Source organism: Caretta caretta, chromosome 11 (assembly GCF_965140235.1).
Source record: "Caretta caretta isolate rCarCar2 chromosome 11, rCarCar1.hap1, whole genome shotgun sequence".
NCBI lineage: Eukaryota > Metazoa > Chordata > Testudines > Cheloniidae > Caretta > Caretta caretta.
Window position 1 is genome coordinate 9,464,356 of NC_134216.1, and position 15,180 is coordinate 9,479,535.

The 15,180-nt window shown below is 48.3% G+C and overlaps 1 protein-coding gene across 2 annotated transcripts in view; it reads right to left on the reverse strand.

Annotated features, from left to right (window-relative positions):
• The window catches only part of TFCP2L1 (transcription factor CP2 like 1), a 42,009-nt gene extending 31,270 nt beyond the window's left edge, over positions 1-10,739 (reverse strand). Inside the window, exons 1-2 of one of the 2 annotated variants that reach the window (XM_048870008.2) lie at positions 10,593-10,739; positions 3,589-3,740 (exon numbers count right to left, since the gene is read on the reverse strand). In XM_048870008.2, coding sequence (XP_048725965.1) covers positions 3,589-3,740; positions 10,593-10,654 — 214 coding nt within the window. In that variant the 5' untranslated portion in view covers positions 10,655-10,739. The remainder of the gene's footprint in view (positions 1-3,588; positions 3,741-10,592) is intronic. The other variant, XM_048870009.2, reaches the window with a different exon arrangement.
• Between the last annotated feature and the right edge of the window lie 4,441 nt (positions 10,740-15,180).

A 15,180-nucleotide genomic window follows, 5' to 3' on the forward strand; every position in this document is an offset into this window, starting at 1 on the left:
GCATTGGTTTGTGAGCTCCTCAGAGAAGAGATCAGGCCTTTTTAACACAAAGTGGAAGTTTTATGGCGCTCAAGACTCAAGAATAGTTCCAATGAAGAAAGACATTTCTCCTCAAAACAAAATGCTATTTAGACTAAAAGACTAATTTTTGTTTTTAAAATTTACAGGTGCATGTCCTACTTTTCTACTCCAGAGAGGTCAATGCTCCCACAAGACTTTTGACACACAAGGAATGGGAAGGAGACATTTATAAATACTCCTCTCTAGGAGTTTACAAACACAAGTGCCCATTTAAATCAGACATCATCTGCCAGTTCAAAAGGACTCTGTCGTGGGACTTCAAGGCAAGTTATGATTTATTTTTAATTTAGTGCAAAACCCGTTGCAAATCTGATTGGAAGGTGGAATTTAAAATTGCTTCTCCCCACCCCACAAGAGATTACCCCAGAAATAATATTTTAAAACAATCCCTAGACCAATACAAGCTTGGCTTTTGCTCGGAAAAGGCCATGTCTATATCAAACCAAGAGACATGCTAGCAGGGCTCTGGCACCTTTTCCCTAACCAGCAAGGACAAAGGATTTTTGTCTGAGGGATGCGGTAGAGAGCCAGGGAAGGACTAAATCCTATCCTTCCTATTGGGAGGGCACTGTGTGGAGCGCAGAGTAGAGCTGACTGCAAATATATACCAAGAAATACCAAATATATACAATTTAGCTTCAGCAGGTACATGCCATGAGCATGGGTGAAATTCATCTGCATACACAGAGCAAACCACTTAAGCCAGGGATGGGCAAACTTTTTGGCCCAAGGGCCACATCTGGGTGGGCAAATTGCATGCAGGGACATGAATGTAGGGCTGGGGCAGAGGGGTGGGGTGCAGGAGGGAGTGCGGGGTGTTGGAGGGGGTGCAGCGTGCAGGAAGGGGCTCAGGGCAAGGGGTTGGGGCGCTGGGGTGTAGGAGGGGGCTCAGGGCAAGTGAGCAGGAAGGGGCTCAGGGCAAGGGAAAGGGGTGGAGCAAGGGTGCAGGAGGGGGCTCAGGGTAGGGGGTTGGGGTGCAGGAGGGGGCTCAGGGTGCAGGCTCCAGCCCGACACCACCACTTACCTGGAGCATCTCCAGGGTGGCAGCGGCATGCAGCGGGGCTAAGGCAGGCTCCCTGCCTTCCCTGGCCCCGCGCTGCTCCTGGAAGTGGCCAGTACCATGTCCCTGTGGCCCCTAGAGGAGGAGGGGGGCAGAGGGCTCCACGCACTGCCCTCGCCTGCAGGTTCCTCCCCTGAAGCTCCCATTGGCCACAGTTCCCTGTTCCCGGCCAATGGAAGCTGCAGGGAGCAGTGCCTGCAGGTGAGGGCAGCACACAGAGCGCTCTGCCCTCCCTCCCCCAGAGGCCACAGGGACATGGTGCCAGCTGCTTCTGGAAGCAGCAGCGGGCCCGTGGCACCACGGGAGTGGCAATCCCGCAGGCCGGATCCAAAGCCCTGACAGGCCGGATCTGGCCCACAGGCCATAGTTTGCCCACTCCTGACTTAAGCAGTGCATAGATCTTGAGCTGGCCCTCTGCACAGACCTCAATTTCAAGGGAATGTTCTAGTCACTTTGGGTATGTCTACCCTGCAATTAGACACACATGGCTGGCCTGTGCCAGCTGACTTGGGCTTGTGGGGCTTGGGCTAAGAGGCCGTTTAACTTCAGTGTAGACATTTGGGCTCAGGAGCTCTGGGACCCTCCTATCGAGAGGCAGGAATTCCTTATACCTCTTCCTCCCCAGAACACACGCTGAAGACAGAGCAGGATTCCACACTTGCAGCACAGTTTGTCTCATACAATTCTCAACAACAACAAAGCCCATTTTCACATTCTACTCTAGTCATGCTCTTCTGCACTGTAGTTCAGTCCAGCTAGCCACGGCTGCAGCCAGCTTGTTTGTGACCCCACTAGAGAAAAGACCAAAACTGGACCTTCCCCTACTCCTTTAGGCAAATCCATTCTAGGTGGGATTGTCAGAAATGCTCAACACTGACCTAACTCTGCTCCCATGAAGTCATTGCTAAGAGTCCCATCCATTTCCATGGGAGCAGAATTAGGCCAAAGCAGAGCACTTTTGAAAACCCCAGTCTGTGTGCCCATCACACCGCGCAAGCCTCTTGACTTCTCTATTACAATGAGGGCGGAAGTTGGCTCCTTGGCCAGGTCTACATGGGGACACTCAGGAGAGGGAAGGCAAATCAATAAATGGTATGAAGTCAATGCCCATGTGTTGGTGTGTTAAACACCCCAAGTGGATGCTCTCTGTAACTTAATCCTTCTCCACACACTCATATTTCCGGCTTTGTTAAAAGAAAAAAAATCCAATGATTAAATTACAGCAAATTAAGATCACTTTACCCCTGAGTAAAAGCATCCACGTGGTTGTTCTGATGCACTTTAACATACATGCATTGACTCCATGCCTTTCAGGAAGACAAAGGCAAATCAATTAGAGTCCTCATGTAGCCAAGCCCTTTGTCTCTTACAAAGATGGAGCAGGAGATACCCCATTTTCAAAGCTGTTGACAGACAACAGGGAACAAAGCCCAAAGTCACAATGGGATTTATCAGGAGATGTTCAAATATGATCAGTCTCAACTTTACAAAGGGAACTTTAGACTTCCCCATTCACGGAAACCTGATGGTTAGCCATGAACTCTCTCCAGCCTCTGTATGCAGAGCCATGGAAGAACTGCAAATTAGCATCTCCACCCTTCTCTGGAGCTAAGGCAGAGTCAGAGGAGAGAGCAGTTTGAAATGGGCTTGGGTATTTTGCAGGCAGATACATTATTTTGCTACTGGTTGCTTTTAATGGCAAAGGATCCCATACCCTCCATGACGGGAAGATCATTTCACAGAAAGATTCATCAGCTCTTTTACCCTCCCTTTGATCATTTCAGATATCAAGCAGCATAACCTCTCCTGCTCTGGTTTGCTCCTGCTCTGGAGGTGCATGCATGTGTCCATCTGGGGGCCGAAGTTAGCCTACAATATAGGCAATATGGAACCTTGCTAAACTGCAGCTCAGTAAGCTGCCAAGTTAGATGCTTAGCTTTGCCGTCTACAGAAGCATGGAGCAATGACATTCCACCACTGTGACGAGATAGGGCCAGCATGAGTGAGGTCACACTCTTCATGGAACAACATAAGAGCATCATACACCTTCCTGGCCCATCCACTGGCAATTCACTGAAATACAGCTAGGGCACTCATAACTGAGTTGTGTCAGTGGTACTCCTAATGCTTACCAGTCTGCCAACTTCACCCATCAGCACTGGGCTCCCCCCACCCCATTGCTGGGATACTAATGCATGTCAAAAAGCAAAATTTCAAATGAGCTCAACAGAATCCAGCACCTGCTACATGAAAACGTGTGGACCAATCCCTAACTGCTGTGCGTCAGTTATGAATTCAGTGGTGCTTCACCAATTGGCACCAGCTGAAAACCTGACCCATATAGGTCCAAAATTCAAAGCTTTCCCCCCAGGCAAAACAAAGGAGCAAAATTCAATTGTTTTATCATAAGCCATTTCCAAGGGACATTCCTTCCTTTAGTTTCTTACCTTGGTTGAGATAGGTAAGGGTTTCTTCATGCAGCTTTACAGCAGGGGATGTGGCTGTGCAGAGAACATACTGAAACGGAGGCAGTTTGGTGTCATTCTCAGGAGACAGCTGGGGCTCCTCCTGTTTGAAGATTGGCAGTGCAAGGACGTCACTGAAACATAGAATTAACACACGTTTACTTACAGCAACTTAGAGGAACAAAAGATGAGAATCCAAATGTGAAATTCCCTCACTCTGGACATGTAGGTGATGATCCAACAGAACAGAAGAAATGGAGATCACTTCTCACACATAGTGAGTTATACACACTACAGGTAGATGTCTACACTAGAGCTGGAAGGTGAGAGTTCCAACTCAGGGTAGACATAACAGTGCTAGCTCTGATTGAGCTTGTGTGCTAAAAACAAAAGTGTAGCCGTGGTAGAAGGGGATAGCAGTCCCTACTACATACCTATGACCATGGTAGCTAGCGCCCCCCACCCCCTGCACTGTGGCTACACTTTTATTTTTAGAGCACTAGCTAAATCAGAGCTGGCACAGATATGTCTCCTCAAGCTGGAATTTACACCTTCCAGCTCTTGTGTAGATCGTACCTTTAGAGGAAATAAGAGTTTGGCTTGCGCAGAATAACAGTGCATGGAGTCTCCCCGTTCAGTAAGTTAGTACCAGGCACACTTTAGCACATAGCATCAGTACAATGGAAGGTCCTCACAAATTACTTGAGTTAGTAAAAATTAAAGAAAAGGAGTACTTGTGGCACCTTAGAGACTAACCAATTTATTTGAGCGTGAGCTGTAGCTCATGAAAGCTCATGCTCAAATAAATTGGTTAGTCTCTAAGGTGCCACAAGTCCTCCTTTTCTTTTTGCGAATACAGACTAACACGGCTGTTACTCTGAAACCTAAAAATTAAAGCTGGTTGAGAAGTGGATTTTGTAACGGGGGGGAGGAAGGGGCGAGGAAATGATGAAAACTAACATTTCAACGAAAGCGAAAAGCTTTTTGAAGAAAGTTTTGGGATTTTCATCCGAAAGAAAAAAGCCTGGGAAAAAAAATTCAGAGAAAAGTAAAATGAACCCTACCTGTCAAGGATTGCTTGGTTAATTCTGCACAACAAAGCAACAGCCCCTTTTCTCAAAAGTAAGGCATCCTTCCTTGCGCCTACTAATCCCATCCATTTGCTTCTCCTCACAGAAAACAGCCTTCTCCCCACCAAGCTATACCCTTCCTCTTCCTAACCCTTCCCATTCCCCCACAAAACCATGCCTCTCCCTCCCACAATGTAGACACACTCCCCATAAACTGATCCCATCCTCCCAAAGCCAATCAGCTCACCCTGAGCTCATCACTCCCTAAAAAGTCAGCCCCCCCGCCCAACAATTGGTGTGACTGACTAATAAGTCAGGGCTGGTCAGGGCACCTCAGGAAAAAGGGTGGGGAGAATGGGGGAGGCCTGGCCAGAGTTAAGCAATACAGTCATCAGGTTAACAACGATGGGTATTGGGAATGAGCTTTCTTCCACAACAATCCAGAGTCACTCCGCTGTGCAACCAGTTTATATGGCCTGTTGGGATGTGGATGCCTCATCCTACTATGTTAAACAGCTTCAGGATTTGGCACATATTGAATAACTTGCTTCCGTATGTACCGTTTGTACTGGAAGATAGTGCTTAGCCTTGGAGTTCAGCTCAGCCTTGGAGTTCAGCTCAAAACTTTGTGGCTTGGTGCAGGGTTTTGTTCTAGCCCATTAGAGTAGCCAGTCACCAGGTTGAATCCAGATATCACAGCTTCTCCAAAATAGACCAGATCCAGCCGTTTGGCCTAGGTCCCTCTCTCATTCCAATTTAAAAGTCTTTAGAATTTGATCTGTCCACAATATAGCATCAGGTTCTGCCCTCAGATGCATCTACACAACTCCCATGGACCCAAATCTGACCTCCTTTGCAAGTTTCACACTGGCATAACTCTACTGACTTAAATGAAATCAATCTTGACACCATCAGAACAAAACGAAGCTCATACACATTCAGAGTGTCAAAGCATGACCAGGCAAGGGCATCCCTACACTGCAGCTGGGGTCATGCATCCCAGCACCCGTAAACAGACTCGCCCGAGCTTTCCTTGAGTTAGCGCCCTAAAAATAGTGGTGTGGACACGGTCAGGTGCAGGCTAACCACCCAAGCTCAGACACAGGGGGTCAGGCAGCTTTGGACTCAACCGCGAACCCATGCTGCTACTTTTAGCCTACTAACTCAAGCATCCCACCCAGGCTGAGGGTTCTCTCCCAGCTGTAGAGTAGGCAAACCCTATGAAAATAGATGCCAGTGTTAGCAGCCTTATCTCACGATGCCTCACTATAAAGAACCACATTAGTCTTCCCAGCTTCTCTAACACTGAGCCCTACTTCTGTTCATTCTGTACTGTTTGTAAGACTACTAAAGTATAACCCGACCACCTCCTGGCTCAGAACAGAAATCTTTACAGCCACCTCTTGTCTCCACCAGGCACATGAAACCTCTTGACTTTCAGGTTATTCAGGCAGCAGCTCCATCCATTGCATTAATGCTTATGTGCACAAACAAGCATCAAAAACAACTGTCTAGGCACATGGCATGCTTGTGCAGTTAAGAGCATTAAGGGAGTTTGTTCTGCCCATGCGGGTTAATGATCCACTTGTTGTTAGCTTTTAACTCTCAGCACCTACAACCTTGGGGAGCTCTCTCCAGGCCATTAAATCAAATGGTACTATGCAGCCTGCAGTAAAGACTCAAAAGTTCCTGGTTCAAAAACAGTCACTCCTATTTATGGAGAAATAAAGCCATGGAGCAGATCAAGCGAAGTGTAAGGAAAGGCAGGAGTTTTTTCCTTCTATAGCCACCACGAAAGTGTCCAGCCCCATTCATTGCACTGGTTTTAGAGGAGTACTTGTGGCACCTTAGAGACTAACCAATTTATTTAAGCATAAGCTTTCGTGAGCTACAGCTCACTTCATCGGATGCATACTGTGGACAGATTCCTTTTCTTTTTGCGAATACAGACTAACACGGCTGCTACTCTGAAACCTGGTTTTAGAGGCGATCACAATTCTTGCCTAACTGAAACACCAGCTTTCCCCAATATGATGTTGAAGGCCTATTACAGTGAAGAAGATCCAAATGCCTACAGATAGATTTTGAGAACAGTATTTCTTCTACAGGGACTCCACGATACTTTCCACACTCATATCGGAATCATTCTCCACTGAAATGCAACCACCTCTGCTGCACAGGAGCTCTTACCCCTGCACTATCTACACAATGCCACGAGGATGCAAGATGCTTTACAGAAAATATAACACACAGTCCCTGTTCAAAGGCTGCACAGTCTGAGGCCTGGGCTACACTAGGGCGGGGTTCGAACTAAGATACACAACTTCCGCTATGCTATTCACGTACCTGAAGTCGAAGTATCTTAGTTCGAGTGACCTGGCCGTCCTCACGGCGGCGAGTCGACCGCGGCGGCTCCCCTGTCAACTCCGCTTACTCCTCCTGCCGAGGTGGAGTACCGGCGTCGATTCGGGGATCGATTTATCGCATCTAGATGAGACATGATAAATGGATCCCCGATACATCAATCACTACCCGCCAAGCCGGCGGGTAGTGAAGACGTACCCTAAGAGCCCGATCCTGCAAATGCAAACAAACAGCCAGTGGGCCCATAATTAACAACTTTGGGCAAATGATACATTCCTCATCTGGCTGAAATGACATGGAGAAATGTAGGAAGGCGGAAGGCAGAAGTCAAGTGCCTAAATGCCATATATCATATTCCAGTCTAATTCCTCTAAACTTGCAAAGCATGCTATAGGATAGTTAATGACCACAAGCATTCAAGGACTCTTAATTTCATTTGAAAGATTAGTGGAAAGTCTAATCATAAAAAACAATTGGGAAACTCCACAAAAAAGTGCTATTGTAGATAAGTAAACAGAACTTTTTATTCTGATTTAGTTGGGGATTGGTCCTGCTTTGATTAGGGGGTTGGACTAAATGACCTTCGGAGGTCCCTTCCAACCCTGATATTCTATGATTCGATGATCTCACAGGGGTTAATCCAAAGCCCACTAACTATAACATGCTTTAGATCAAACCCACAAAGAACATTTTACTTTATGGTATTTGGCACATAGTGTATCAAAAGTCTGGCAAAGAGACAAGGTTTTAGCAGCCAGTCAAGGACTGAGATCATATACATGGCAGGTACATAAATTTAGGCATGGCAAATAGAACTGAACAAAGATTGTGAAGTGCTGTCCTGTCTACCATTCTGGAAAGCAGTTTTTTCTATAACTGACGCTCCGTAACAGTTCCCATCTTATTTCACACAGAACTTATTTTTAAAGTTTCACTTTTAAGCTAAAGTTCTCCAGGACTGGTCTCTACCGGAGGTCAAATGCACTTACCATATGTTTTTTTGGAGGTGCGGGGAGGGAGTTTGTTGAGTGATTCCGCCATTGGGAGAATAAGGAGAGTGAAACAAATTAACACCGTTCCCATGAGGAAGAATCAAGATTTTCTCCCCTCCCCACCAAAAAGCCCCAACTTGAAGACCAGGTCTACACTACAGACTTCTGCCCATATAGCCGTCGGTTAGTGATGTGAAGAGGTGTGATCCCTGGCTGATACAGGGCACCCACAGAAGTCCCCAGTGCAGACAGCTCCTACATTTTTACCAGTATAGCTTGCTTCATGCACAGGGCATGATTTTACTTTAGTCTTTTTTGACGGGGACAGCTGCATCCACTCTAGGAAAGCTTTGCTGGTAAATTATTCCTAGACCAGTGAAGTGCTCAGCTTCCTAGTGTAGACATGGCCTCAGGTCCTGCTTGTACAGGGATTTTTGGCAGTATTATACTTAATCCAAAATACACCCCCAATGCATTGGGCTGAATTACCCTGGTAGACTACCAAAGTACATCACACACCAGCCTCTTTTGCACAGCCGCAGTGTTTCTGCCTCAGAGATTGCACTGGTAGTGTAGATACATCCATGTAGTTATCTGTGCACCTTTTCCTAGTCTAGACAAGCCTCAACAAGTCTGGCAGAAAAGTAGCCCTCACCGAAACCAGGTGTCTTCATATGTTCCAGTGCAAAATGGGGGGGGGGGGGTATTGAACAGTGTTCGGAGGCATCAGAAGTCTTTGGGTTGCATACCGTCACCCGTCACTGTACTAGAGCGAATGGCATGCTCTCCATGTTCCCTAACAGCCAAGGTAGCGGACACACTGTACCAGCCCTCGGGGTTGATGCAGCCTGCTTCGCTCATTTACCAGCTCCACGCAAAGGGAGCTGGGCAACAACCCCTCTAAGTTATTAATACACATACCTGGGGGGGGGGAGGGGCAAGAACATGTCATGTAGACAGTTGAAGATACACTGGACCTTCATGGCAATGAAAAAGTGGCCATTATGTAAGGGGGGGGGGGGGGAGAGTACTCAAATCGTATACTGTACCACTGGAGAAAGCAAGGGATTTTGTACTTAAAGCATCCTATACATATAGGGGCTAGAGTGTTTAAGAACGCATGTCTAGCAGCCTAAAGGAAGATATTACCAGGCTTCTGAGTGCTTAAATGGGCAAGTTGAATGATCCCGGAGATAGCTGTTATACAGAGATATGCTTTGAAAATGACAAGTTGTGAACCAGTCTCTGCTGGTGTAAATCAGCTCTTATCCACTTCCACTGAGTTATGCCATTTCCCACCAGCTGAAAGTCTTCCCCTATATATTTTAAACAATTTTCATGAACATTCAGCAAAGTCAAAAAATGAAATCCCCAGTTGTCCATTAGAGGGGAGCAATGCTTCTAACCTTTTATCTAGGAAGTCTGTAAAAGGGGAGCAAATGTGGGGTTAGTCATTTAATTCAATGTGACTGGTGTGAAAACAAGACAGGATATAACTAGTTTGGACAAGCTCACAGCCAGAAGCTGGGGCCAGTTAGCCATCCTCCAAAAAGAAAAGGGGGAAAAAAAAAAAACGACATCCTGAGAAAATCGGTCTTCCTAATTTCCAAGACAGCATTTTCTACAGCCACTTGACGGTGCTTTGCAGAGAGAGTTGTAACTTCTCCCTTTGAAGTGCTCTAGTTAAATCTCTACAGAAGAAGGCAATCCTCAAGGGCGATCATCCAAAGTTCAACAGCCAGCAGTGTCTATTAAAAACCCTTTCAACCCGATCTGACTGCCAGCTCTGGCAAGAAATGGGGAGAGCCCAGCCCTCACCCCCAGTTTAGCTTTCTGTGACTCAAAGCCAAGGCCACGCAAATTCCTTAAACCCGTTCATAGTTCTAGACAGCAAAGGTGGGAACGTTTCCAAGGGAACCCAAAAAGAAGAAAACTTTCTAGGAAGCGGATTCCCCCTGGAAACAGCACAAGACAGCTCAAATTAAAAGAAACAAGCCAGCAGATTCGCCTCTCCTTTATTCGGATAATATTGGTTTCACACCAATGTCACCCGAGTGGCGGATCTGCACCAGCCCGAGGAGATCCACGCGGGGTAGCTTGGCACACCAACGCTCCTGCCCCTCGCCCAGGGGATTTCTCCCTCGCCGACACACGCTGCAGCGGAGGCTGGCTTAGCCCAGAGCCGGGGGCACCCGCCGCGCGGCAGGGCAGCCTCCGCGGAGGACAGCGGGGCAGCGCCGCGCCCGCCCAGCGGGGAACTCGCGCGGAGACCCCCCCCCCCCGGCACAACGCCGTGGAGACACCGCGGGCAGGGGGGCGCCCCGTCTCATAGCCCCGCTACGCCTTAGCGCCCCCCGCCGGAACGTGCAGTGGGGCCAGCCTGCGCCGCTCCCGGGCAAAGGGCACCGGGCTTTCCAATGCGCCTGGAGCCTGCCCCGCTGCGCTCCCCGGCTCCTCTGCCGCGCCAAGGGCTGCCCTGCCCGGGAGCCCCCCGCCGCGGCGCGGGCAGGGGCGGTCACTGCGCCCGGGGCAGGGGAGCAGCCGGCGGCGCCGGACTCACCGCAGGTAGCTGCCGGTGGAGTGCTGGTTGTAGTGTTCGGGCTGCGTGTGCCAGAACAGCATCTTGGGGAGCCAGGCGCCCAGCCTGGCACAGCGCGCACCGCTCCGGACCGCGGCCGCCCGCGCCGCCACCTGCGCTTTTATGGCGCGGCCCCGCCGCCGGCTGGTTGGCCGGGCCCTGGCGCCGAGCTCAAACCGAGCCCTCCCCCGGCTCCTCCTCTCCGCTGCCCGGCCCGGGCGGCTCCACCCTGGGCTGGGCGCGCAGGTGGATTTGCCGCGGCCGTTTCCCTGGGGGGAGGGCAGGGCGCCCAGCCCCACAGGTGCCCCAAAGAGGGGGCAGGACACCTAATCCCATAGGTGCCCCGGAGAAGGGGGAGAGAGCAGCCAATCCCGTAGGTGCCCCGGGGAGATAGGGCACACAAACCCATAGGTGCCCCGGAGAAGGGGGGCAGAGCAGCCAATCCCGTAGGTGCCCCGGGGAGATAGGGCACACAAACCCATAGGTGCCCCGGAGAAGAGGGAGAGAGCAGCCAATCCCGTAGGTGCCCCAGGGAGATAGGGCACACAAACCCATAGGTGCCCCAGAGAAGGGGGGCAGAGCAGCCAATCCCGTAGGTGCCCCGGGGAGATAGGGCACACAAACCCATAGGTGCCCCAGAGAAGGGGGGCAGAGCAGCCAATCCCGTAGGTGCCCCGGGGAGATAGGGCACACAAACCCATAGGTGCCCCCAGAGAAGCAGGGCAGGGCACCCAATCCCATAGGTGCCCTGGGGAGGAGGGGCAGAGCTCCCAATCCCATAGGTGTCCCAGGAAGAAGGGGGCAGGTAGGTGACCCAATCCCACAGACACCCCAGAGGGGATTGAAGTGTCCATGCCATAAGCTCCCAAAGGTGTTGGCCTAGAAGAGTCTCAGTGGAGAACAGCCTCGGAGTCCTCCCCCTTTGCCTTAGGCAGCAGTTGGGTTTCCAGGGGGAGCCCTGTGGCATGTCTCTGTCCCTGGGGCTCACAGTCTGGCACTGCATCCCAGGCAGTAGGTTAACCCCGCACCTACCCATACCACCCAGGGCTTGGTTTTCCCTTCCAAATGACTGTGGATGCACGTGCATCCGTCCACACATGGGTGCAGAGCCGCTCCCTGTGCACTGAGACTCAGACGGCACCAAGCGAGCAGGAGCCTCCCAGAAGTCCCCTGCAGGGGCCTTTCCTGGTGTGTGGGTGTCCCTAATGGGAGTACACCTGGCACTGGCTCCTGCACTTTCCACTCTGCAGCCCCAGCAAAGGGCCAGGGATGGTGAGTGGCAGGAGCCCAGTGCACCTCCAGCTACCTCCAGCCCTTGTATGGTCTTCAGAGGACCATAACCAGCTAATGTAAGTTAGAGCATCTGGGGCCATTCTAACCAGCTCCAACCCCCTGACATCCGGCAGCCCCAGCAGAAGCTGGGTAGGGAAGGGAATCAGCCCCATAGACTGACTTCCTGGCCCCAGGAGGTTTAAATCCACTTTTTTTATACAATGGTGCTTTATGTGAGTGAGTTTGTCCCAAAATTTCTCCTCCCAGTGTTTTTGTGATGTTTACTCTCTTTGGCCATGATCGGCCACACCAGAGGCAGCTGCATTTAAATGGCACTGTGTGCTAGGTATATCGTAAAGCCCTCAGGGATTCCTTATGAGGAAGGGCATTGTGTGTATGTAAGGTATTATTATTGTAAATGGCATGCTCCGTAAAAAGATGTTCTTTATTAAATAGCACCAGAGGTGCCTGGGGCTTGGCCTGTGTTACCACTGACGGTTCTCCAGAAATAAAGCATACACACTAAAAGCCAGGCGGCCAGTGCTAGAATAAGCAACAGCTGTATGTAAATTGTTGTATTTGTTTATATAAAATAAAAGGTGGGCCTTTTAAAAACCTAGGAGCACTCATAGATTTAAAGGAGTCTGTCCAGTATCCTTCACCATAGATTGTTTATAGTCTGAGGTACAGTATGTGCTCCAGTTATTTTTTTATAAGCAGCTCTCTTCCCATCATGCCCTGGGGTCATGCCAGCAACTCCCACTGACTTCAATGAGGGTTACGTGTGTGGACGTGTGATAACCGTTCAAGTTTATTTTAATGTATCTGTTCTATTATTTAAGGTCATCAGATTATGGTAACTGTATCTCTGGCCTATTGTATGTGGCCTGCCTAGTACACTGGGTCCTCACATTAATGAATTTAGCATCACAACATTTTGTGAGGTGGGAAATTTATCCCTATTTTACAGATGAGGAGCTGAGAGGTTAAATGACTTGCCCAAGGTCACACAGGGAAACTGTGGCAGAGCTGAACACTGGCCCAGTCCAGTGTCTTAACCACAAGGGCACCCTGCCTGTCACACACAACTTATATCTCCCCTTCTAGTCCGTCCAAAATGCTGCTGCTAAAATCATCTTGCCCTCCCATACCAACTGTGCCACACACAGTCCCTTCCCTGCATCCCTCAATCTAATTTTCTACTGCATCAAATTCAAGCATCTCATCCAAATCCACAAAGCCCTATATATTCTCATCCCTACCTACAGCTGTGCTCTTATTTTCAACCTTATGCCCCCTAAGCTCTTCACAGTCCTCTCAGCTTAGTTTCCTTTTTCCAGTGTCAGCCTCACACCCGCTACTGGGTCCTCCCACCTGTCCTTGAGATGAGATGTAAAACTGAGCTCACACTCACCTGTGATCATTAAGGATCTCATGGCACATTTTTGCAGGAGTAGCCCTGTTAACCCCAAGGATCCTAGTACAATTTGAACTGAGGTAACTAAATCTCCTCACCTACCTTCCTCGTTGTAGTTTCAATCAGAGTCACTATTCTTCCCTTCCTCGTCTAAGCTGTTAGGTAGTGTTTCTGTATGTTGATTAACAGCTTCTATATTCCATTTCAGTAGTAAGTGAGGGTATTTTTGATTATTATTATTTAACATTTATACTGTATTAGCACCTCAAGGCCACAAACAGTTTGACCTTCGTTGTGCTAGGTGCTGTACAAACACAAATAAATGGCAGTCCCTTTTCCAAAGAGCTTACAATCTAAAAAGATATGTGAATCCTGTGTATTTGTTACCTACTTCACAGAGGTGTTGGAAGGCTGAGTCAGCTAATATCTGTAAAGTATTTTGAGAAATATATTTATGAGTATTTTATTGTTTTCAAACTAAGAAGGTGTCACAAACTGAGAACTTTAATAGAACAGAGAGACAGTATTAAAAGTACTTTAAAGTGTCTCTTTAAAGTAGCTTCTCTTTTTTTACCCTTCTATAGTGCAGTAAGAAAGCTTGCTTCTTTCAAAGCAAAATGATTCATTCTGGATTGCATTTTTAAATGCTTTTAAAATTATTCAGCAATAAATGCACAGCTCAGTTCACACAAGTCAACATCTGAGCAACACAGCTGTTCAGGTGCTTGCTAGAGCAAAGTACCTAAATACAGTTCTTGAACAGAGACTCAGCACTAAGTTTGTTGAGGTGTCCAGAGACTTCTGAAATAGTAAATATCATTCCACGATTTTGGATCCATTGCAGCATTGGCTGGTAAAATACACGGTTTTGTCTTAGAGTGCAAGGCCATGTGAATGATCCAATCGGGTCTGGCCTGTCAATATTTTGTTTGCTTCATTTCTAGAAATTTAATGTTGGAGGTCAAGTGAGTTTAAAATAATTCTGTTTATTTCCTCTCCAGTTTCATTATTGTCGCTAAATGCAGAAAACAAAGTACTGTTTGCTGACCATCTCCTCCTCCCAGCACCTTTCTCCTCTAAATCATCCTGCCTCGGACCCTCCCTTTCTCAGCCAAATCTGTGAGGAAAAGACATCTCTGTTCTTCATCTACCTCTCCTGAAACCAATTCTGCTTCATTCCCAGTCAAACTTCTGCTTCTTTCAGCGTGAAAACTCTCCCACAGTATCAAATCTGCTCTCCTGGTTTTCAAAACTTTCCCCAAATTATAGACCTGGTCTCTCTCTCTCTCTCTGCTTTTTTTTCCCTCCACCTTTCTTCTGCTCATCCAACCCCTGCCCTTCTCTCTGCCCCTTACCTAGGCTCCAATTCACACAAAAGTCTTCCCTTCCACATCTTCTGTCACCTGGATCATCATTCCACCTTATCTCACTTCCCTCTCAGATGCAAGTCTCGCTCTTCTGCTTTTCCTATGGCTCTAATCTCTTTCCCCCTCTCCTTGTTCTGCTGCTAAAGGCTTTGTCCATATAATACAAAGTTGGCAGGATAAATATTTAACTCAGTTTATGTCAAGTACCTCCGTAATGCATTTTGGGATACCGTTTGTATGAAAAATTCAGTACAAAATAAGGATTCAGGCCTACTGACACAGCTGGGCATGACATTTACTATAATAATTAGTCTGGCTCTCTCAGACTGACTGCTGCTAGGCCCAGATTGCACTCTTCTATAAGGGAGCCTCCTGGCCTGCAGGTAGGACCAGGAAACCGCCCTGGAGCATTTAAAGCGGACAATTTCAGTACCATTTTCAACACACCACACTTGACTTTCAATGCAATTTAGGAGCCTTAACTCACTTTTGAAAATGTGACAGGTTCCTAACT